This window comes from Chroicocephalus ridibundus, chromosome 18 (assembly GCF_963924245.1).
Source record: "Chroicocephalus ridibundus chromosome 18, bChrRid1.1, whole genome shotgun sequence".
NCBI lineage: Eukaryota > Metazoa > Chordata > Aves > Charadriiformes > Laridae > Chroicocephalus > Chroicocephalus ridibundus.
In genome coordinates this window covers 5,001,874-5,026,556 of record NC_086301.1, presented here as the reverse complement: position 1 = coordinate 5,026,556, position 24,683 = coordinate 5,001,874, and the positions used below count along the sequence as shown (strand labels likewise).

At 42.7% G+C, this 24,683-nt stretch overlaps 1 protein-coding gene across 4 annotated transcripts in view; it reads right to left on the bottom strand.

Annotated features, from left to right (window-relative positions):
- Positions 1 to 806: 806 nt before the first annotated feature.
- Positions 807 to 24,683, bottom strand: part of NCAPD3 (non-SMC condensin II complex subunit D3) — a 28,554-nt gene continuing 4,677 nt past the window's right edge. The window contains exons 8-35 of one of the 4 annotated variants that reach the window (XM_063355247.1): positions 23,566 to 23,699; positions 22,759 to 22,831; positions 22,024 to 22,149; positions 21,585 to 21,837; positions 20,978 to 21,061; positions 20,741 to 20,824; positions 18,529 to 18,602; positions 17,451 to 17,585; positions 16,470 to 16,690; positions 14,853 to 15,044; positions 14,413 to 14,510; positions 14,168 to 14,283; positions 12,641 to 12,748; positions 12,005 to 12,119; positions 11,802 to 11,909; positions 10,544 to 10,782; positions 9,734 to 9,813; positions 8,291 to 8,428; positions 7,819 to 7,952; positions 7,484 to 7,683; positions 6,783 to 6,893; positions 6,210 to 6,365; positions 5,254 to 5,426; positions 4,968 to 5,107; positions 4,764 to 4,841; positions 1,815 to 1,889; positions 1,659 to 1,734; positions 807 to 1,573 (exon numbers count right to left, since the gene is read on the bottom strand). In XM_063355247.1, the coding sequence (XP_063211317.1) occupies positions 1,462 to 1,573; positions 1,659 to 1,734; positions 1,815 to 1,889; positions 4,764 to 4,841; positions 4,968 to 5,107; positions 5,254 to 5,426; positions 6,210 to 6,365; positions 6,783 to 6,893; positions 7,484 to 7,683; positions 7,819 to 7,952; positions 8,291 to 8,428; positions 9,734 to 9,813; positions 10,544 to 10,782; positions 11,802 to 11,909; positions 12,005 to 12,119; positions 12,641 to 12,748; positions 14,168 to 14,283; positions 14,413 to 14,510; positions 14,853 to 15,044; positions 16,470 to 16,690; positions 17,451 to 17,585; positions 18,529 to 18,602; positions 20,741 to 20,824; positions 20,978 to 21,061; positions 21,585 to 21,837; positions 22,024 to 22,149; positions 22,759 to 22,831; positions 23,566 to 23,699 (3,633 nt within the window). In that variant the 3' untranslated portion in view covers positions 807 to 1,461. The remainder of the gene's footprint in view (positions 1,574 to 1,658; positions 1,735 to 1,814; positions 1,890 to 4,763; positions 4,842 to 4,967; positions 5,108 to 5,253; positions 5,427 to 6,209; positions 6,366 to 6,782; positions 6,894 to 7,483; positions 7,684 to 7,818; positions 7,953 to 8,290; positions 8,429 to 9,733; positions 9,814 to 10,543; positions 10,783 to 11,801; positions 11,910 to 12,004; positions 12,120 to 12,640; positions 12,749 to 14,167; positions 14,284 to 14,412; positions 14,511 to 14,852; positions 15,045 to 16,469; positions 16,691 to 17,450; positions 17,586 to 18,528; positions 18,603 to 20,740; positions 20,825 to 20,977; positions 21,062 to 21,584; positions 21,838 to 22,023; positions 22,150 to 22,758; positions 22,832 to 23,565; positions 23,700 to 24,683) is intronic. The other 3 variants (XM_063355248.1, XM_063355250.1, XM_063355251.1) reach the window with 3 other exon arrangements.

The following is a 24,683-nucleotide window of genomic DNA, read 5'->3' as shown; positions in this document are numbered from 1 at the left end:
TCTGTCCCTGGTTCTTCTCTAGAGAAGCCGAAGTAATGCTCATGGGGCTCATCTCAGTACTGCTCAAGAACGAACAAAAACTAGAAAAGCACAAATTAGGAAATCGACTATTCCAATTCACCATTCAAACAGGTTAAATAACATTTTAAGGCAGGAGAGAAGGTACAGAATAAATGGATGTGGCCATAATTGACCATCGCTTAAGCCAAAGCCATTCCATACATCCCCTGTTCCCAGGTTTTGACTTTGATTTTGAGAACAAAGTTTAACCTCACTTGCAGGTTCCTCTGATCCTCAAAACTGAATAGGGAAAGCAAGGCCAAATTATAGGATACCAGTGCAGGAGGTAAGCGCCTCTGGAAGGGCTGTGGCAAAAGCACGCTCGGCCTCTTTGGTTCCACTTGTGAAGAAAAGCCTACTCCGTTTCCGTTGTTCATGCCTGAATAAGACAAACCAGCATGAATAAAACACATTCCATTTTCAAGTTTCAATGATATCTAGGGCAACAGCTCTGGAATAGAAGTTAACAACAGAAAAAACTTCTGTTAGGTTCACATGGCATCAGAGGGAGTCGGGAATGGTCGATTACACAGCACATTTACGATAAACAAGTTATCTGCGCAGAGCACAAAGCTACGTATATGACTTACCAACCTTGATTTCAGTGAGTTACTCATATCCTGCTTGTAGCCAAATAAGAGTCTATATTTAAAAGCTGCTGGGTCCAACATTAATTGAACTGAATGCCTAAGATACCAGCGACGTAGTAGAACAGACTTTGAGGCTGTGGAACTCTATAGAAAAATATAATTTCTCTGTCAGATCAAGAAGAAGGGAGAAGCTGTGGGTGGAATTAATTCTGTAACCATTTATTTTCATAAAATGTTAATAGTTGGAAATAACATAGTTCAAGAATGGAAATATTCCATATAAAAACATTAAGGCTGTTCATACACCCAGGAGAATGCACAACAAATAGGAGGTGATGTAGCGTGCAATTACCAGATTTAGGGGTGTGGCAGTGACAAGCTGGTCTACCTTTGTTCAAATTAAAGCAACTTCAGTATATAACCAAGAGAGACAATGAAGGATGGAGCGAATAAGCTCAGCCACTCGCTTCCCTGCAAGCTGTGATAAATGCATTTATTGCTAAGCTTGGGGCAACATTATGCTCTTGCGTTTCCAAATGGACAAATTATACATCCTGTGAGTGAAGAGCAAGCCTCCCTTTATACTGCGGCTTTCCAGCACGCCAGCGAGCTTCGTCAACAGCAGCAGTTTATAATACATACATATGTTAATACAGGCTTTGTATGCCCATATTCTAGACAGTTTCATGTGAAAACCAAATAAGAATAGATAAGGAAGGAAGGACGTGTGCCCACAATGACTTATAATTACAAAGGAAAAGGGCAGATTTCAGGCAACACGATGTTTCTGTACAAAAGTCCAATGAAAGGATCAGTTGTCTGGTTTCAGTGGAGTTCTCCGCTGGGACCGTCTCAGAGGGACACGCTGGCTGCTTTTTTTCCTTGCTGGGGATTGTACTTTCCACTCCTGTGGCAGGGATGGGCTAGAAGAAGGAAGCAGAATGACCATTAAACACTTAACCAGTCTTTCTCGCCGTGATTGCTGTTTCAGGCCTGGGTTGAACTTACGGTTTGTCTGGTGATAGCAAACAGATAACATCTCTTGGCACGTCCTCGGCCTCTTTATTCTCTGCAAATAACGCATCTATTTAAAAAAAACGCCACAGATTTGATCATTTGGGGTTCCCCCCCGCCCCTCAAGTTAGAATCACAAAGATAACTTGCCTGGAGCTGAACCGGGCGTGTGCGTCAAGCTGATGTAACTGACCCCAGCACCAAAAGTCAATTCATTAATGGTCTCTGAAAGAAAAAACACACAGCATCAGCAATCAGCTTATGACATAGCCAGAGAGCAAGGCATACTGTAGGCGAACACTTGTCACAGAATACACATATCCAGTTAATTGCAAGCACATACACATCTCCCTTTTCCAGCCCAGCAGATCTCAGTGTCTCCCGTCCAGCCCCAAAACTACATGCTGAACCTGATGGGCAATCTGTGCACATCAGCTTTGTGCTCCAGATTTATGGCCTTCCTTGTATGTGGAGGAAATTAATATAAATATGGGACCCTGGTCGTGTGCCTGCCTAGGTGGGAGAGCCCCACCTTCCATTGAAGCTTTGCCACCCTTGACAATACGTTAGATTCAGACCATGCTTTGCCTCCTCAAGGCAGAACTCGGAGCCCCTGGAGACTGGCACAGGACCTGAACAGCCCTTCCGTAAGGAACTGCTGGCAGCCAGAAAGGAGGAATCACTTGACAAGGAAGCTAGGTAGAATTTAGCTTGCCTGAATAGGCCATAGTTGTCAGCTGTCTCTTTCCTGTCATTTACCTCAGGAGAGATGTCACAATATTCAGATTTTACTTTATTCAACGCTCTGTTTTATGCTCATGTTTCCCAGAACCTTTCACAAGGAATTAAGGTAGAAAGTGCTTCATAGGGCAGGAGTTGGAAACTCTGCTAAAAGGACTTCTCTCTACAGACTCACTGGGTTTGCTCTTTAGCTACTTCCCCGTCCTGGAAGGGAAACACTGAAGCTTTTAGTGGAAATCCAACTAAATCTACCTGCCTTAGTTGGCCTCTGCGTCTCTCAAGGCTGACCTGCAAGCATCCTGAATTTGTGCAGTCTGTGCCTTAACAAGTTACCTTGATTAATGAGAAGTTTATGTGAAAGGAAGGAAGGAAATGGTAAAGAACTGTCATCAAGTGGGGCTTCCCGTGCAGTCAAAGGTGGTATCTTCACAACGTGTGTTTATGCACCACAGCGAAGCCACACTCGCCCAGACCCACTTGGCCATTCTCAAAGTAAGGAGCAGGAGCTGAGGGGACCCAAAGACGGCAGGGAGGGAGTGACAGCCAGAACAGTTGTATAAGGTAGAGAGACAGCTGTTCTTAACTTCTCTAGTACAAAACGGTTTGCAAAGAACTGCATCTCCAATAGTTTTGGAATGATATACCAGAGAAAGAAAGACGTTTTATTTTGATTGCCTATCAGCCTGCAAGACCCAGTGCCACCATACAGATGGCTCAGCACACGCTAACTGAAGTGATGATACCGCTCTGTACAGTTTGTCTCCCCGCTGAAGGACATAGGCTGCCTTGAAGCAAAGTAGGAATTCAGCCCTAGTACCACTGCAGATTAACGTTCTTCCTCCTTTTTCACCATATGGTGCTTAAGAGAAACAGCCATGCAAGCTTCCAGACAGAGATATGGCGCTTAAAGATTTCTGCTCTCCTAAAACCTGCCCCCGTTATTATTTTTTTTTGCACAAAGACCATTGCTTGTTGCTCAGGCAGCGAAGAGATACACTGAGGCAGACAAATCTAGCCAAACGGTGGAGCACCCAGGGAAGAGAAGGGTCAGATTTTCCAGTGGATGCACATCACTGCCCGCTCGCGGGTGTCAGGTATTTGCAGAGTGCTGCATCGCTGACTGCCTTAGTGGCTATGTGTCATTTGCCCTCCCGTGTGCCTGCAGGTCGGGTGTTTGCACAGATACAGGCAGAGAGCGCAGTCGGATACCTCTGCTTCTGGCAGATCCACCCCTCCCTGCAACAATTCCCCACTGCCTAGTGAGAGATGACCTGTGGGACACCCACCTATACACCCAGCTTAACCAGAGCTCTCTCCAGAGTGCGTGAGGGTGTTCATCACGCTCACAGTTCGCACTACAACGGAGATGCCCTACAGGAGTTCAGCAGCAAATTGACGTGAAGGAAGGGAAGCTACTGCTGGAACTCGGCTCCATTCGTCATTTACTCTGACTGCCCCTTGCGCTTGCAGAAAGCTTGCAGAAGTGCTGGAGGCTGTCAGAAAGCATTCCAATACAACGTAATTTTTGAAGGTCAGGTTTTGTGAGATGGCAATTCAGCTGCAATGGACATAAGCAGAGCAGACTCTCACAATTTGTGTATTAGAGATTCCTCTCTGTGTATTTTTACTTTGATTTCCACAGCAGAGTAAAAAACCCAAATCATTCCTTCTCCAATGCTCAGTTCAGTTCTTTTTTAGGGTAGAACACACAGACACAATCAGAAATGACTGCAGGTTATTAATCCCACTTGAGCAGATCTCTGTTCTCTAGCAATTGTCACAGCTCACTAGAAGCAAGTCGTAGCTCATCTTAGATCCTTTGTTTGGACAACAGGAACCCCCTATCTTAGAGCTGAAAAGGACCAGACCTTGAGTATTTATTTCCCTCGGCAAAAGGATTCTGTAATTTAGTCTAAAAATGCTAAGCTGTGCTTCCAGAGTTAAGGACATCAAGTGTCTCAAGGCAACAGAATCTTGCACCCTGCGGGCAATGCACACTATTAAGGAACCACAACAACATGCCTCCTTGGCACCCCAGAGTTGATGAAGGAAGAAAGGGCAGTAGCTCTGTTACTTCAGCAGCCCAAAATAAACGCTCTCCTGCACTGACTCAATACTATAGTAACATGACATGTAAATGGAGACTGTATTGGACTGTCCTTTACCGTGTACATCATTCATCTGCGACCTTCAATTTCAGAACAATTCCTATTTACTACAACCATTTAGACAAATAAATAATCTACAGCTATGAGTGACTAATATTCTCTGCTCTTTAGGGGAGCCATGCATTGCTACCTCTCTCAGAGAACGAGCGCTCAGCCCAATTTGGAAAGGGTTCCTTCGGGTTATACGTACGTTCTGGTGTGCTGATTGCGCGGCCCAACACAGAAACATTTCCTTCAGTAGACTGTTGATTCAGGCTTTGAAAGGATACTAGAAATAACAAGGAAATAATTAAGAATGGAAACGTGTTCACTCAGAGACCTCAAGGGCCTGACAATCAGGCTGTGTCAACTAGATCTGGTCGGATGCCAGACCAGTTTGCAGCAAGCTTCCTACCTTGCTTGCTGTCAGCTGTGCCTGATGGAAGCAATGCAGCCAATGAACTTCCTCCGGCACTCTTGCTACGTTGCTTGCTTCTGGCTTCCACTGCTTTCCTGGCAGAGTTCAGGATGGCAAGTGTGCTCAAGGATGCTGGCCTACAGAGCAAGAAACATGACAGAAACAGTAACGTAATGGAGAAGATTATGCTGCAGCACTGGTGATGTTCATACCACTAAGTAAGGAATGGATAAGCAAAGCAGTAGCCCCGCAGAATATCGTAACTGCTAAGAGAAATGCATACCTGCGACTGAATAATGGCTGTCTCTGAACATTATTAGCACTAGGAGCAGTAAATTCAGAAGGCCCAGAGGAAGGATTTGATCCAGTTGGCAAGGACTGTTTCCCACTTACAGGAGACTGAGCGTTATTATTCCAGCCACCAGAAGGCACATCGCTTTCCGAAGATGGAGGTTGCTACAGAAAACAGGAGAAGAGATCGTATGTCTAACAGTGGATACAAGCGTAGAAAACTCTACAAGATGCTTAGACCTACATGCTGTGTGATTAAGAACTGCCTTTTGTGTGATGGATGTAAAGGGGTGCTAGGGAGAAAGAATTTATTGGTCAAAATTTTAACAAGAAGCGAATAGGAAGTTTTGATGGGATACATATGTCCTAGTTTAGAGGTCTATATATAAAGTGCTCTTTTAAAGTCAGCAGAGAGAGAAAGGTTCTTCCAGGGTAGAAGTCATCTCATCTTAAGGCAGATATCTAAAATAGTTCAGGACAGTTGACCCAAGCACATACTTGTTTCTTTACACTGACTTTAAAGAGCATCTGCATGACTAGAACAGATGTTAAGCTTCCACTCTGTATACACCTAAGGTCAGACAAAATGAACCCTTTTCTTTTTGACTTGTTCATCATCTTTATCACTCTGGGAACAGAGAGTACATACAACACGTAAGCACAGCCAGTGGCAAATTAGACTTGGTTTTACCTTTAAACTAAATTCTTTTTACATTACTTGTTTGCTGCTCCTCTCCGGCTAACGTGTGGTGTTTGTTATCGTTCTAAGCAGATTAACTGACTCTGACACCAAAGTTTCTGTCAGCAAGTGTGAAGAGGTATGAGAACATTACATCACCACCCTGTTACAAGTGCTGTAACAAGGTCCACAGACATGCAGAGCCTGGGTGCATACACAAACTTTAGCAGAGAAGACAGTACGTGTACAGATTTAATGGCACCAACAACCTCTGCCTGCGCTGCCAAGACCTGCTCTTGGTCTGACTCCTTCTCCCTGGCCAGCTGCTCTTCGTATTTCTTCATATCGTACTCCAGCTCGGCTGCCAGCTGCTTGTCCACAGCAAAGAAGTCTTTCATTTCATTTCGGTAATCTTGCATCATTTCCTGGAGCAATAAGGAATGTTTGAACTTTTTCAGAAATCTCTCCTGACTACTGATTCATGTCTCCATTCAGATCACAGCTGCTTAAGTGCAAAAGGAAATACCAGTTGGTAGAACAGAGGTGTTTTTAACAGACTAAGAGTTTTGATTCCGATTTGTACTTCAGAACATGAAAAAGCTTTCCAGCATTCAAGCTTTCTGCCCACGTTCCACTGAGGAGGCTCACACGTAACACACTGTGAGATCCTTATCTAAAATCCCTCCACCTCCCACATTATTTAACACAGTGGCAGTGTCACAACATCATATGCCTTCTAAATTCCTTCTAAGAGGCTGTTCGTTCCATTACTGGTTTCACATCTAACACATTAATTCAGGAGAGGAAAAAAAAAAATTCAACAAGAAAACACTTCCCCTTACCCGTAGGTAGTTCATAAGATCCCTAAGAGCTGGGATCCTCTTCTGCTCCATCAAAGACTTCAGTGACGTGATGATTGGGATGATATTTTCTATGAAGTTCTTCTTTTGAACCTTTGTTTGAACAAGGCATGAACAGTTACAGGATGCAATAAAAGAGAACCCACTCCGTGGTTAGATGAATGGCCTAAGTGAGAGGAGTTAACGCTCCACAGCAAGGGAATTACCGTAATTAAGCCTGCTCTTATGCCACACACATGTACATAGGCTTTTAACCTAAATGGTGTCTTTTAAGATACATCACTAATTCAGGCAATTCTCACATTGAAGGCAAATTGCCATAAGGTGCATCAAAAACATTGTTACACTCAAATGTTTTAGCAATAAGAGATGTGTGGAACAAATGGAGCCGAGCATGGCTTCACTGACTTCAAAGGAAATGCATTTCCGATCATTCCAACTGACCCCTCAAGTACAGGCAGCCTTCACAAATTTAGCCTTAATGTTTTGTTTTTACAACACACAGTGCTTCCATGGGTGCCCTCAGATCCGAGCGGGCCTACAGACAGAGCCCGAATACCAGCCTACAGGCATCGCTATGTTACTTCCATAATTTTTGCACAAGTTTCTCTATCACAGCAAGGTAAAATCCCTCCCAGTATGGTGGCCATCTCTCTTCCCACAGCAGATCAAGTGCCATTCACCTGCGAGATGAGCTTTTTTTGTGCCACCTGCATGACAGCGTTGGCCATTGCCATTTCATCTTCATCAGGCTGACCGTCTTCATCGGGTTTTGATCTCATAGTTGAGAGCTTGATTTCTTTGCAGCTAAGGACTGCAAATGTATCCGAGAGCAGCTCACTGGCTTCCAGGTCCAACGGAAGGACGTTATCCACAAAGCACGCTGGAACATGCAGGGAAGAAATAAGCGGTATTTAACTGCAAACAGCAGTGCCAGTAAAGATAACATGGCTGGACTGAGAGCCTAATGGCTTTATATAGTTCTTTGTTTGCCAGATTTTGAAAGACAGACCCTTACCTAGGATGCTGTGGCTGATCTTTGTTGTAATGCTGAACCTCTGCTCATCTGTAAAGTGGTCTAGCAGGAACCTGTAGATACGCATCCTTTTTTCTTTGTTATCTTTTCCCTTCAGAGAGAAGAGATTCTTCGCCCTATGGTACAGCAGGACATTTTACAAGGGCCAAGTCACGTTATGCAAACTCGCAGAAATAATAAGACTTTAAATCAGCAAGGAATATTTGAATGTCACTTTCAAGACCCATGAACGTGTTAGGATATCACACGCTCCCACAAATTACATGCAGAAGTCCTCCCAGCAGTGTCACGGGGAAGGCAGGATGCTCTTAATTGAACACTGTTTCCCCTAGCCGTTTCCCCCCCACTGCATACATAATTATAAAACGCCATGAGCGCTTTGCTGCAACCAAAAGCCGCACGGCCAGACTGTCCCTCATTTAGCAATACGGAGATACAGATGTGTTCAACTGACCGCACGCTCTGGGGGAACCTGTTGTACTTCTCATGTTTCTCATAGCTATTGAAATGGAAGATGCACTCAATGAAGTGTTGGGAGAACATTCCTGGATTCCTCTTCAGCAAGAGATGGACCAGGCAGAACTCTGCAAACCTGGAAAGGAGGAAAAGAAAGGAAGAATCATCAGGGAGCTTCTAAAAGCCGCCCCTGAAACACAGTGCAGGGTTCACAAGCTGTAAAGCAGGCGGATGGTTTTCCTCTGCTAATTCTCCCTCCATATCACATTTAATTCTTGCCCAGCTCCATCTGGGCTTGAACAAGGATATCAGCTTATTGACCTTAAGCCTTTTTTCATCCAGAGAGACATACGTTTTCAGCATCCCCGATACCACTTCATTTTTCTGCCATTAAAGTAAATAGAGACAGAAATAAATCTGAACTTGAATCCGGGCACAACGCTTTCATTATTTAAATAACTTAAGTTCCAATAAGGCTGAGACACCTACAGCGCTTTGCAAAAAGTTAATCACCAGAAGTCCTGCAAGTCAATCCCAGACTTGAAGAACGTGGTTTTGTCTGGATGCAGTCACTGAATGCAGATGCAAAGAGAAAGCCTCCCAAAGAGCCTTTAACTGCAGCTCTAGGAACATGATGTTGCAATGTCACCATCTACTGGAAAGACATTTTTACATACTAAAAACTCACTGAAGAGAAAAGAAAGCGTGAATATGCACTAGTAAGCAATGACAGGTTGATGGGCCTGGAAACACCCATCTTCAGCTGGACTGTTCCAGGCAGAAGCAAGCAGGAGGGTGTCCAAGCCTCCTCTGCATCCAGCATCCCCACGTCACCTACCATCCTTGGAGAAACCTGCCCCACTCTCATTTCTCACATAACAGAGCAGCTTGAGGCTTCGAAACCTACAAAAACTTCATAAACATGCACTTAAAGCCAGTGTGCATAATTCTTCTTACATGTCAAAGTATTAAAAAATGTGGTAGAAGGCATAAAAGGAGAAGGCATGCCATGTAAGAAAAAAGAGACTATTTAATCCTATTCCTAAAACAAAACCAGCGCTCAAGTCAGAGCCTGTTAGAAATCCACAAGGAAGATTTCATAAAGGCTTCTTTCAAAAATTCCTTTTTTCTGGATAACTGAGAGTAAAAAATAGAGCAAAGCTGCATGTTTTGAAGACAGTCAAGAACACACAGCTTGCTCCTTTGGGACCTCCAAATGACTTGGAAAGAGGTTCTACACTCCTTTGGTACCATTGCAGACCCTAAAGCACGAATGAATGAATGAATGAATGAATGAATGAATGAATGAAGAGGTTAATGGGATAATCATCTGCTCTCTCACTGCAATTCTTCTCCACGTGCTGAAGGTGCAAGCCGAGACTGGTTGTGAACATACCTCTTATCTTCAACTCCTTCATTATTTCACAGATGAGTATTTTACCTGGCAATATCTGGATTTGGATCCACCAAGACACTGATGAAACGGAAGAAGAGACAGTCTTTCCATTTCACAAACTCCTCCTGTAAGAAATCGGCAGGCAATAAAAATTCCACCTGAATCAGGAAAAACCCAGTGTGAACCTACAGACTGTCGTCAGGGCAACACAGGAAGTACCTCAGGCAAATGAGCAAGCTATACAACTTCAGCTGGAGGTACACAAATAAACTCCAAGAAGACAATGTTTTGGAGGATTCTTTAAACAGCATACATGCCACAGCAGCACGCACTTAGGTTTACTACAGATATCAATAAAAAAGTAGAATCATGAAAAATCTGGTCTCCCATGCCAAGGCACACATGCTCTTCAACACTGTTCTCAGAGCCAAATGCACTCCCAATCTGCCTTGGTTGGCTTCATATGAACGTTGTGAGGGTAAACATCTTCAGCCTGTCAACGTTTACATCTTTAGAACAATAAGCAGAGACAGTAGGAGGAAAAAGGTGCTGTGATGCTTGTTAGATTCATTCATATAAGAGTGAAACTGAAGGGAATTCATAGAAAAAAAGAGAAGACCAGAAAAGAGGTAACCGTTGACTAAAAATAATCTCACTATCCAACTGCATTAAGTGTCCTCAATATGATTTCTGCCTAAAAAATGCAGTAACAAAATACATACTTTAAAGTCTTCTTGATTAAGGGTAGATTAATCAAGGTATAAGCAATACACCCACTGGACAGGCTGCCAGTGCTCGGCACAACAGAGGTACTTGAAGCTGGTTGTCAGACAGATGCTTAGGACCCCTATTTACCTGCAGAAGGTTGGTAAGCAGGATCAGCGTCTGCTTACGGATGAAGGGATCTGGGTCCTTCAGACACAAGGAAATATTGGGAATGTATCTGTCCACCATGGATGTGTAGCGGACACAGAGGTCACACATAACGATGATAACATTATTGCGAACAGCCACATCATGCGACACCTCCAGTTCTCGAGCTAGAGCTGCAATGCATTTCTTTGCCAGATCCTCATGCTGTAAACACAATTTACCTGTGAAACAGGGGCAAGACTGTCAACGCTGTGAATATATTCTGCTTCCCAACCACCACAGCCCAGCTTACTGCCTCCTTGGAGCCCAATATGAGCCAAGAAAGGAATCAGGAAGTAAACAGGGGAATAAACAAGAAACACATGCTGAAACTTGATGAGCAATCTGCACGATCTCTCAAAGAAATGATACCTCAAGGAGTTCTTCCAAACTCCTCCTAGACCTATAGTGTGGGTCTCCATGCCAAATTCCCTCCCTCAAAGAACTATTTTTGTGTACAGGGTATTATTCAAAGCAGCGAAAAAGAACAGCCCCAGCTGTCATAGGCACAGCAGGGAGACACCCACCTCTAAAAGTATCACTAAACCAACTTAATATAAAACAGCCTGCATTCTAACATTACTTCTCCCTAACTGTTTCTCATCTCTGTACAAAAGTATTAAGCTTCCCAAAGCAGTTAAGGCAGAGTAATACTGTTTATCTGCAAGAGAAGAGACTTTTTCCTAACCACAGAGGTACTACAAAACCAGAACTTCCACTTAACACTCTCTGTAACACCAGAGATGCAGATTGACCAGGCTTCTCTCAAAGCTCCTCTTCATTCATGCCGAGGAGAACAAGTAACTATGTGCAGCCATTCTGCTCTAAACAGCACCAAAAGCACCAAGTTTTCTTCATCCTCTGTTGAGCACCTTACTACATCTAAGATGATCCTTCAGCCAGACAGCAACCAACTCCACAGACAAGGACAGTGCTATTCTGAAGGACGCCGCTAATTATTGATCACTATTAAGGCATTAACCACCTCCAGAAGCAGTCACATAGGTGGCAGTATTTTTACGGTTTGTGCGACTTGTTACCATGGATATTTGCATTGCTAAAATCTATGGGCTGAGGCAATGCAAACGTTGAGCACTGTGGCTATCCGTAAGGACTGACACAGCTTGTGAGCAGAACTTTAAGCAGAAAGGGTGGGAACTGGATACACGAGGGCACGCTTCTGCTGCAGGATGGCACTTACCTAGAGTAATGAAAGCATGAGCTCTGACCACTGGAGGCATGGCCGATCCTCTGAATTGGGAGAGTGGCTGGGAAGATGGCATTTCCTCAAGATCCGGAGAACTAGACACTGGGAAAGAACAGGTCAGGAATGAAAACGTGCTTTTCTGGCAAACAGTGCTGCCTGTAAATTCAAAATTAAAGGCAGTAAGGAGAGAGCCTCACGTTGGTCCTCGTTGACAGAAGAAGCCAGAATGGACTGAATCAAAAGAAAGACGCGTTTCTCCACTTTGGCTGGACACTGCTGTGCAGCCTCACCCAAGATGAAGAGGTGTCTCACCTACGGAGAAAAAGCAACACTGCAGTCACAAGGCAACGGCTGAGCTGTAAATTAAGTCAGCAGGAGTCAGTATGGTACTTCTCCAAAAACAACTTAAAATTCCCTCGGTCCTTTCAAGAAGACAGCGGCTAGAGAACAGAAAGTGAAGCTCTGAAACGGAAATGGGTGTGCGTGCGTGTTTAATACGCTATAACCCCCCCAACAGGTACTAATAATATTGAAATACTCCTCAAAGCATTCTACATGTTTTACTGACTGATTTCCCAAGCAGCTCATCTAAGAGTGGAAAAGCAAAGAAAAAACATATAATGTTATTAAACAATACATGGGGTATCGTATCCTTAAAGCAATTGCTGACGTATAAAACTGCTGTATGCTCCCAGGCCCGTAAATACCAGATTTCATTACCCGCTTCCACACAAGGCGTGCACAGCAGTATTCTCCTGCGTGAACTTTAAGGAACACCAGTTTCAAGTAGACCTACGTCCTTTCACCAATCTGCGACGAGGAACCACACTTACCAAGCGATCTTCTTGCAGCTGCTCTGCTCCGTCCTCTTTGAGGACTATATTCGAAATATAGCTTTCACAGGTGGATACTAAATCTCCACACACCTGGTTGAGCAGCTCCTGTTCCATAATTAAACAAAATTAATTTGGTAATTTATTAATTAAACAAAATGTAGCTGTAATATCTGTCCACACTTGAATCCCTAATCTGAAAGTCCTTATATGCTTTTAATAATCTAGGTGCTATTGAAATCAATCAGGCAGTGCCTTAGAGCTTTAAAATTCTTCCTGCACATCAAAGGATGTGTCTGAGTGTCAAAACACCTTGAAGAATCTCGCTTTTAATGATCTACAGGCCTAAGTTTACTTCATTATAGAAATCACACAGATATAAACAAAGAGGGTTTAGGCGACTGTTCCATGTCGATCCAGCACATTTGAAGTTGTCTCTATGAATTTTCAAATGTTGTTTGGAAAATGCAGTTCCATTCAAATGAAAACACAATGGCAAGTTCCAAGGGGTGGAGGGGAAACAAAAAAAAGCTAATTGTCTACCAGATTGTGATGAAAATAAAGCATCATTTCTCTTTTTCTACCATCTAAAACTGGTCACATAAGAAACCAAATACATATACGTATGGCAGCCAAGCTGTGAGAACTGCTAAAGTGACCAACGTACAGGAACATCTGCATTTGGTTTTAAGCCAACATACTGTGATGACTATACCTACACGGGAGAATTTTCTGGCTGTCAATTTAAAGAACCAGAACCCATCAATCCACCCTGGACTCTGAAGCACAGAGTGTGCAGTTTTGCACGCTATTTACTAAACTTAATTGGGATGCCTATCATAAAATAGCTGTCATCAATATTGAAAGAAAAATACAACACATACACAAAGACAGATCATTAGCAAGGGAGACCTGCATCAGTTTTAGCTTCTTTGCAGCTGTGCTTTGGCCAAGATCTCTATTTTACCAGCAAAAGATAGCCCACCTTCTCACTACAGAAGTGGAACCAAGCTATGGCATAAAACAAATGGGGGCAGAAAAGAGAAATGTGCCAATAACGTGCTATTAATTCCCTATTTGGTCCCATGGAAGAGGTCTAGAAAATATGTGCATCTACAGCAGCTCTGATACAGAATAATCAGAGCTTATAGTATAAACCTACAGCTTCAAACTGGACCAAGCCTGAGAAATAGCTGGTATCACAAAGGCAGAGCAATAGGTCCCCTTTAGGAATTCTGTAAACTTTGATAAAAGCTAAATGCAAGGCATTTCAGGTGGGGAAGAACAAAATATCCTTGTGAAGAGAGAAGATTCCTTACAAAACCCATCCTTAGCTGCAGGATGGTGTCCAGCACAACTGCAGCAAAGCCAATAAGAGCTGAGCAGAACAGACTCAAGTTGTTGGAGACAGATCCTCTCTGTTCAGTGAGCTAATCAGCCAGCAGACTGCAGACTGAAGCTGCCTTCAAGAGACAGCGCTCCTAAGTGTGAAACAAGCTATTTTAAAAGATGTATTTTAAGTCACACCTGTGCCTCCTCCGGCACATCTGCATACGCGCGGCAGAGCTTCTGCAGAGTTTCTACAGCTGGGCTAATCACCTCCAGGGGACACTGAGAGTCCCTCAGCCAGCACTTGATATTATCTGAAAAGGAGATCACACATGCAAAATGAGCATTTTCTAAGCTTATCGACTGCTTATGGAGCAGAAATAACTGTTAAAATGGGAGGCATGAACCTGCCTCCCCCTCTGCAATTCCTCAGGGCCGCTCACCAATCAGCCTCTCACAGGTGCTTTTAGGGAGATGCTTTGCAACATGACCGATGACACTGAGTATATGTCCTGTAGTATCAATGCTCATGTTCTGCTGCCTGCAAAATAGCAGAGCAGACAAACCAACATTAACGCTAAGGAACAACACCAAATCACAGTAGAAAAATCCTTTCATCTGGGATATGCATTATTAAGGCAGACATGTCAAAGCAAATGAAAACTCAAAAGCTTAAGGTAAGAGTTCATTACTGCACAAATGTGCGGGCCATTTCTTGCCTCCTAGCTGCAGAACCGATTGCCTGAATAAAGAACTGTGATCTAAGCAGCTAAACGGCACTCTGCCCGTGGAAAGACAGCAAGCGCTCACTTGCTTTGTTCTTCCTCTTCACCCCCATCTCTTTCCTGCAGAATGGAGGACAGTGTTCAAAGCACACAGATACCTGCTGACATTGTCCCAGGATTCAATGACTTTGGAATAATCCAGCTTGGGTGAAGAACTGGCCACCTTCGCAAGCAACATCCAAGCCGGTGCAGCGTGCTCCGTTTCCACATGAGACATGACATTATTGATGAAAGTGGAGGTGAACTTATTCTGTCTGGACCACATATGAAAAGCTTTGTTCAAGTAACGGCTAAACGGAAGAAAGAGAAGTAAGTTAAAGGAGGAGTAAACAAAACACTTGGTCTTAGACATTGGCAGTAAAATCCAACGTCCCTGTCCAGGATACACTGGGCAACACAACAAAGCTGCTATCACTTGGCATTCCCACTACTCAGAATATGTCAGGATTTCTGCTACATATTTTACTAGAAATATTTTCAGTCTTTCAGTTCATATTGTGATACACTACAGACCTGGCATACAAGCATGGATGTAGTGCTGTGTGTCAGTAAGACAGAAGGTCCAACTAATACCGTGACACATCAAGAAAATATAATTTCAGCCATCTGTAACAAAGACCTGCTAGTAGTTGTAGTTTAACACCCATAATGGGACAGGACACAGTAATGTTAAGGCACCATAACTCACTCATTTTTCTATTTATCTCTAGTTACCTACTTCACGTTGAAAGAGTTGTGAGATTTATCAAGCTGCAAGGTACTTTAAGGTCATGAAGAAGAAGGTGCCATGAATCTGCAAATTAGGTTCTAAAATAGCCCAAATTAGAACACTGACAGTTTCACCAATTGGCAAGGCAGCACAACCACTACCTCATCTTCTATTTCTAAGCTCTTATGCCCTGTTGACTAATAAACATACAGCTGTCTTTAGTCAATGTTGTGTCCTTGTCATACTGTGTGTCATCCCATTTCTTCTGCTTCTTCCCACAGCATTCTGCAAAAGGCAGAATAATTCTATTTGTCATAAGACGAGTAACATATTGCACATCAGAATTAATAAAAAGCCATGTTCTTCTTTCTTTATATATCCTCTCTTACTTGTGTCATAGAACACCTCCATTTGACTTAAATATTCATGCTGCTACCAACACATCAAGAACAGCATGCAACATTCCTGTATACGAACACTGGCGTTCCGGGAGGGAGCACAGGTAAAGACACAAAGGAAAACTGCACTCTTCTCACCACCTGCCAGCTTCTCCATGCTCTTCTGTCCCAGGAACTGGCAGAGCAACACAAGCCCCTCACAACACGACAGTTTCCATCTCTAGCAGTAATATGTGCTTGTACTGACTGTTTCAAGCAGAGAATTCAAGTAGCTTAAAAAAAAGCCCCAATAAATTTAATTTCTTGCCCTTGCACAACACACGGCACGTGCCTTTAAACAATATGTAACCTATGATAACTACTGGTCTGTGGCCACACAGCGAACGAGAGTTCTGAGACTATGAACTCATACTCTTATCTTACTCCAGTCAATAGGCAATTTCCTTCTGTAAAGGCAAAGTTGCATATTCTAACAGGATTAAAGGTAAAAAAAAAATTGTCCCTGGATGCTAACATAGTAAAGGCAATAAAAACATACAATGTGTTAGACAAAAGGGCTGTTATGGAAAAGCCATCAGAGCCTACAACGAAGGGAAAAATGCACTTACTTTAGCTCCTGGCTTTCTGAATTCAAGAGGGTAAGGAGATCCCACGCTAGAGCCTGCTTTCCATCTTCACTCCTGAATTTATTATAATGTTTTATATGCTGCAACAAGAGCTGATCAAGGCAATCCAAGGCCTTTTCTTGGACAGAACTTTCAGTGTCCATCACAACAGGCACCACTCCATTTAACCAGGCCTTCTGCACTAGAGCGTTACTGTGCTGCGACTGAGAAAAACACACGTCGTATTAGAAACATTTTAAAATCATTATAGGATCCTATATGCATGGGTAACATCAGCAAAGGCCTAGAAACCTCCAGATTCAGCGACTAACTTTGCAAATAAATTTTAACAAACCCCAGCACGCTGCTCAACCAGCACTGCCGTGTGGCAGCACAGGGGACAAGGGAACTTGTATCTCCTTCACACCACGAGGCATTTGATCATATCAATGATCGAGCTGCCTGGTGCTTCTGCTAAACTACTGCAATACTTTGTTTTGAAACCCTATAAATAATTATAACAGTATCACATTAAAGCTGTACAGCAGATGATTTAACACTAACCAAAAAAAAAGCTTTGCTTAATATAAACCCTATGCTTCAAGCCTAAGTTACTAACCCTTCATGAATAAATAGAAGGAAAAATATTGCAGTGCTATCATCTACGCATTACATCTTAGTAAAGTGATTCAGGTTTTTTTTTTTAACTTGAGAAGACCAGCAACATAAACATTTTCTTCACGACTGATAAATCAACAGCCAGGAAAATAAATGTTTCCAACAGTTGGAAGCATCCTACATAAATCACAAGTATGTATAAGAACGAGTGACGACTTACAAGTCAAAAGGTGGTAAAAAAAATTAAAACACAGTCATAAAATGATATCCACTGAATGAACAACTGATTTGTCTGTTTCGTCCTTCTTTTAACCCGTAGTTTGCTCATCTCGGGTCTACGTAAGAATTCATGATATTTTTTCTCACCATAAGGAGCTCTGTTATAGACTGCAAGGCCTGTTTCCGCACAGAAACAGCAGGGTCCCGGCAGCGGTCTTGAAGAGTGGACAAATCTTCTGCAGTACAAGGGATGACTTTGTGCTTCAGGATGTTCATAAAAACCTAGAAGTCAAATCCCAGCATAACTGTGTAGGGAATACAGGCCATGCGCACTGGGTAGCAAATCAAAAATACAATCTACCCCCTGCCGACTTCAACTAGAGATTAATTTATCTCACCGAGAGTGAAACATCACATTAACAATTTATGAGTACTGGGCACAACCAGAGATGCAGAATGAAACAGAAAGCATCTTTTCAGTCATTCCGATTTTATAACAACATTCGGATAGAGTGAATGTCACAATTTCCCCTTGAAAACAACGTGTCTCTTGTATGAATCACATCTTTTACCTGGTAATAAGGAAGAGGGGATTTTTTTATTTTTTTTTTTTAAATCAAAAAGCATCAAAACAAAACAATCGTAAAGCCTTGACTTGAGAAGCTCAAATCAGCATGTGAACTGAGTTGGGGTGAAGAGGACTAACAGCGGAAGGCAGTCAACAGCAGACGCCTATTTTGTAAAACACTGAAATTTTCATTGAAGCGTATCTCTTTAAAAGCTAATGATTTCATTTAAAAAAAAAAAAAAAAAAAGAGCACCAAGCAAAGCAACGCATCCCTCCACAAGAGGCTGGATATAACCTAATCTCTTTGTTAACAAGGTCAAAACAAACTGAGCAGCTAATATGCTTCGGTTTATAAGGAAGTCGCTTAATTGAAATGCCTATTGACATTTGAAAAGAGCCTCTCTTTCCAAATGACGGCATAAGAGAACACCAGCAAGAGTACTAGAAAAATTTTCCATCATCATGCTCTCATTATTTATTTATCAGAAATTAGCAAGCAAGACCTCTTTAAGGCCTGTAGGCACTCTGCAGGAATAGCAGGAAGCTACAGGTGGGCAAAGTTACATACAGTTCACTACAGTACTACGGCCTAATTATTTATTTTAAGGGCATTCTGGGTAATCACTGAGAACAGGGAAGCCCGCAAAAACACCGTACCTGGAGAGCAGATTTCCTCACATTGGTTTTCTCATCTCCGGCTCTCAGTCTCAGCATGGCCATGATTTCTTTTCCTAGCCGAAACCGTGATAAAAAGAAATTAGCCACACCGCCATTCCACACCGCCATTTAGCAGCACTAACACCCTGAACACCGTGCAGCGGCAAGGAGGAACACAGCTCTGAACAAAACCGAGCGACAATTTGTTGCCCGAGACTTTCAGAGAGGAGGAATGAACAAAGCCCAATAAAAACCCACCCAGAATAACCCAGAATGAGGTATAAGGCAGAGGAAAAAAGAAAAAAAAAAAAAAACCACAACTGAACACACAGGGCCACAATCAACTACTTCTCACCTTTGGAATCACTCAGAGGAACCACTGACAAGCAATACTGATTTCAAGCATTTTACCAGTCTTTGAAGGTTTCTATTTATTGCTGTCTGTTAGATTTCTTACAGCATTAAGTAAGAATTCCCAAATACATGCCAAATTTGGAGATCTGTTACTTAGAGCGATTCATGTGGAGATCCACTCTGCTGCCATTAAGAAATAGGATTAGTCACAAGGAGCTAATCAAAAGTAGTTTGAAAATAAATTTTTACTAAAGGAAGAACAGGACTTTGATCCGCGCGCTCTTAATGGGCAGCGAACTGCGATTGCGTCTTCCTCCTGATACCAGCTTGACAGAAAAAGCACAGAACGTTTTCATTGCAAGGTTTTGCCATTAAAATAGTCCAGCTCTTGTGAAAGTGATCAAATCTGCTAAAATAATCACACTTTGCCGAGTGACATTGATTTTACTCACAGTGACATAGAAAAGAGAAAAAAAACCACCAAACCCAAACCACCAACCAAACAGAAAACCCGAGTTCTAAATGGCTGAGAACTATCAAGGGAACATATTGTTTCTATACTGTTGGGCAGTGGTAATTCTTTAGTGCACACTTCGCCCTGCAGATTATCCCTACCCTTCTTATCTGTGCCCTTGTGCATTTAGCACGGTCTGACTATCCTTGGCTAAGATTTATTTCGCTTCTAAAATATGAGCTGTTTGGTCTTCATAGAAGTGCAAAATTAGCGCAGGCGTAAGCCAAACACAAGCGTGTGCCAGACAGCTTTGCTAATGCACCTTGACGGAGTCGGAGAGCCCTGTATTTCAGCTATCCTCCTGAGCTCCAGACAGTCCTTTTCCATCCAAGCCTTTTCTTAATTTGTTTTGCCAAGTGTACGCTCTGCTGGGTATCAGACACAAAAGCAGGCATCCTCTGCCACAAGGAGTCCGCAACTAAACAGGGAATACACAATACCTTAAGTGGCCTGGAGGACGTTTCTATCTGAGAGAGCGGATTAACGAAACTTATCAGCGAAATGTTTTAAAAGAAAGCTTTCAATGGAGAAGATTGGAGCCTGGCTCATGGAGATAGGGAGAGAGATCCCATGTGAAGAGCAGCACGAGCCGCATGACAAAGACACAAGCGCAGGACGTGAACCAGCAGAGAATTGAATTGTCAGCAGTTCAGGAGAGGTGAACAGCGAGAACTGAGAGCAGAGATACTGGCAGAGGCCTAGAGGTTAGGAAGAAAAGCCTTTACACGGAAGAGGAAAAGAAAGGAAGAGATTCACAGAAGGAACATCCTGGCCACAAAAGCCAGCTTCCACGCTGATTTCATGCTATCAATAAATTAGAACTAGCTGCTTGCCACTCTGCATCAGTCCATTTAACCTCACGCTTCGCTTTCAACTCCAGCCAGTACCTGGTGCTGCAGAGAAGTGAATTCTTCCCGAACATAACAGCGCCAGTCAAAGGTGCTGTGTTTTATGTAGCAAAAATATATTAGTTCTTTGTGCATCGGAGCAAGAGATTTAATTACCCTTAAATTTATGGAGTTAGAAGTATTATATCCCACATCAATTACCATCCTTTTTGCAAAGAACAAATTACCTACTTTTCAACAAGTGTTGCCACCACATTAACACAAACGAACATTGGTATTTCAAAATTAAATGTATTTTTCAGACTTGAGTGGAAATAATACTTCTTTATGGCTGGCACTTCCACCCCCTTCATCACCCCTAAGTGTTTTTTAACAGCTCTACAGAAAGCTCTCTCCAGTTTCTTTGAAAAATGGCCAATGAATACACTTCGGAAAGTCTAATTTCAATTAAGGTTTTGAAAAGTTATCTGAAAAGGCTAGTATAATTTTGACGTACCATCAAGCACAGCAGTATCGCTGCTATCTGCCAACTCAATAGTTTTGAAAGTCGGTAAGGTCTTCAGCGGATGTCTGGACATAGCTGAAAGAAAAGTTAAAAGTTTAAGTACAAAAAAGGCATATGTTCAGGCAGCAAGATGGTTCACTGTTAAACAGAGCGCCTCACGCATGCCCTAGGTTTTATACATATGCGTATTTTTAGAAAATGGCATGCCAAGAAAAGACTGAGACTTACTATAAAAGAATAACTCTATACCTTCTGCACTCGCTGTCAAACTCACAGTGTTTGTGTTTGCTTCCAAGACTGTATGGTCAGAAGCTGCCAAAAAGAAATAAAAAAAGAAATTAAATAAAGTATTTTAATTCTGGATATTTTGTCATTCCAAATTTTTTCAGGCAAGTAATCTAACCGTAGGATGCTATGTGCACGCTTCTGAATTGTGCCATCTGGCCTTTACCACACCTGAGGGAGTTCAGAATGCCAATCATGAAAAAAACAACTTAGCAGAAGCAAAAGCCAACTCAAGATTTAATCAACTGTCAGGCAAAAACGCAACTTTCTTTTTTCTTTCAATGAGCAATTTCAGTTGTCTGTAAATATCCTTCAAAGGTACCTCATGGAGGAATCTATTTAGAACTGATACACGAGAATAAATCCCTTCCAAATATAAAGCTTCATGAGTAACAGGACTCATCTATTACTTCTCATTATGACACAACACACAAGGACGCTACGTGCAGATTTTTTAAGTTCCTGACAACTAGTTCTCCTATCTCCCGGTGATCATTCCCCAGAAATGTCAAGAAATATTTTTACTATCTCATTTATCCATAATACTTACAGCTTTGTAATAAATCCTGTACACTCTCCAGGGTAGCAGCAGCTTTCATTTCGAGGCAGTGGGCAAAACTGCTCAAGGCTTTGCTACGGACCACGGATGCTTTGTCCGAACACCGGCCAAACACCATGACCTGTACTAAAAACTTATGCTTTAGAAACTTCTGATGATCCAGGGACAAGGAGCCGTCCAAGTTCCTCTCGGGCACATCCAACAAAGCTAACACTACATCAAGAGCAAACACCCTGTAGGCAATCTGTTTGGAAGGAAAAGCACACAAGGTGCTCTGTTAATGTAAGCAGAGACACAGGCATTGCCGACTCAGTTTACCCGCTTTTAGACACCAGCAACAACAACAATGCTATTCAGCACTGATATTGAACCCTTCATCTTCAAAACAGTGCCGTATCTGAACCCTGGAACATCAAGGGGATGTACTTACTTTAGTGTTGCGTGAGTATTTATAAAGCCAAGCGATGAAGTCAGCAAACTCTATACTAGGGAGTTTATTCAGCAAATTCACCAAGGCCTGTGCAGCATAGGTGCGATAATCAGCCTTATCTGGGACCTGAAAAACAAGGGCAATTGCACAGTGTGATATTTTGATGCTCTGCTCTAGAAGCCAGAATGGCATTTCAGGGGTTAAGATAAGTATTTTTTTATTTAATGAGGCGATGAGGTCAAATTCAGCAAGGACTGGGAGAACAATCACAGCTTCCCTGGTCACTCCTTCAGCACTCACCCACAATCACACAGCAAATCCCACAAGGCAAAGGTGGAGCTTAGATTAAACCCAGAGGCAGTATTTCTGCATGGCAGTCTTCAGATAGTTAGCTAGGCAAAGCGCTCACGTAATCCTCATTTGCCTTTACCAAAACAGTGTAAAAGCAATGGCAAATTGTGGAAAAGTCAAAAGTAGGGTACAATAATTTGTGAACGAGGAGGGAAGTGTTCACCCTCAGTCTTCTCCTAGAGTGTGACACTACTTTTAAAATGCCTGAAAACTGCAATAAAGATGAGCACAAAACGCAATCAGGTTGTCAAGAAATCTGCAAATCATTAAAATCTTTTAATTCCTTACAAAACATTGTGAAAATGGATTTCCTAGCCATTACAGATACTGCAATGTCTCCACACATGAGTTCTTCAGCTTAAAACGCAACAAAGCTTAGCATACCTTGGTACAGATATGTTGCAGCAATATTCGAAGAACAGGAAAAACAACTTCTTTCAGCTCATCTACTACGGAACTGCACAGAAGAAAAACAAGCAGATTTGAATAAGGCTGGTTTTATAACAGAGCAAAAATCAAGTCAAGGACATTCCCTTTGGAATGCATTTCAAAAGTCAGGAAAAGTGCACGTTCTGGAATCACGAGCACTAGTGCAACAGGATACGGTCAGACAGACCTACTTACTGTCTACATTAACCTGGCTTTGCAGGCAGAAAACATTTCTTCCAATACCTTTCGACAAGTAGAAGGTCAATACGAAAAGCTCCTTTCTTCTCAATCTACTTGCTTTGTTATCTGTTACTATGTTGTCTGGGGATCTCTGCACAAATTACGCTTTTCAACAATGTGGATCCCCACACAGGGGAATAACGAACACAGGCAAAATATATCTTTAAGCAGGAGAAAGCAAAGAACTAAGGAGAGACGAGCTCCATGTTACTCTTTTATCTTCTTTACACTACTTTGTAGTAAACTACAAAACCTGAAAAACTGACACAAAGCAAAATACAGAAGGCAGGTCCCTTCCCTTCAGTGCCACTTTTCTGTCAAACAGAACCTTCTTTCCCCTCCGCCAGCAAGTTCAGTAAATTCCCATTACAGACATTTTAATTAAACCTCATTTGCACAAACAGCTTCAAAGTCAGTGCCAGTTTGTCTCATCCCTTTATCAACTGAACAGTAAAGCAAAGGCACGCCAGAAGAAAGCGCAGACACAGCCAGGAAGGGTAGTGCCAGAGCTCTGTACTTCACCTGATGAATTTTATAGCCTGATTCCTGGCACTGATCACAGCCGATGTGATTGCAAGGACCGCGCGTCTGGAACCCACACCGCTTTCCAGCATAAGAATGACATTGAGGATTCGCTGGAAGACACAACGAAGAATCTGGAAAGAAAAGGTTATTTTCAGGTTCATTTCAGTAGCAACCGGAGCCCATGGATAAGCATTCTGACCAGGTTTATGAATTACTTCTGAACTAAACAAACTTAGATCCAAATAATATCACCTGTCAAAATGTGACGGAATAATTCAAAGAGGACCCATTAATACACATACCATCTTTCCCAGCTGCAATGTTCTCTTACAAGTCCAGTAAGGCCTAAGAAGGCTTCCTGACAACACCAACAGATCCTCTCCAAAGCAGTGGACTTCAATTCGCCAGACATTTGAAATTTGAGGAAATTCATTGGGTTTTGCATGGAAAACACCTTAAACTAAGGCATGTTTTTACCACCATGTGCACTTGAATTTTTGGAGCTTCCTCCCTGCCACACTTGTGGGACCGCAGCATGCCTGGTTATCCTGACACTCACCGAGCAGTCACGCAGGAAGGGCAGGGGAGATGAGGAGGGTCTGAGGAGGAGACCTACGACATCTTCCTGTGATAGCACAAACGTCAACAATTCTGAAACGCCTGTGCTGCCCTGAGAAACCAAGGAGGTTGAAACACACAGGTCTAAGGCTGCTAAAGCTGGGCGGACACTCAGGTATGCATCAGGTTAGTGTCTAAGCTCCAGGCTCTCCTGACTAGACAGACACTAATACCCTGTTTTCTAGCTCAGAACTAGTTCAGATGGGCGTACAGAGACTTGCAAACACAGCAGCGCAGTCACACCCAAAGTTCAAAAGCCCATCCATAGAAGCAGCACGCAGATAAGTGGGAGATGACAGAGTGTGCTTGCCAATTTAACAGAATAAAAATGTAAAGCTGCAGACACATTTCTGGTAGAACTGGATGTTCCATGATGACAGACTATTCTCTGAATAAGCATCAACCCTGCTCACTATCATCTGCGCATAACACCTCCCCATCATGCTTCACTGCTGCACAACACCATGCCACAGCACGCTACCAAGCAGTGCTGGAGC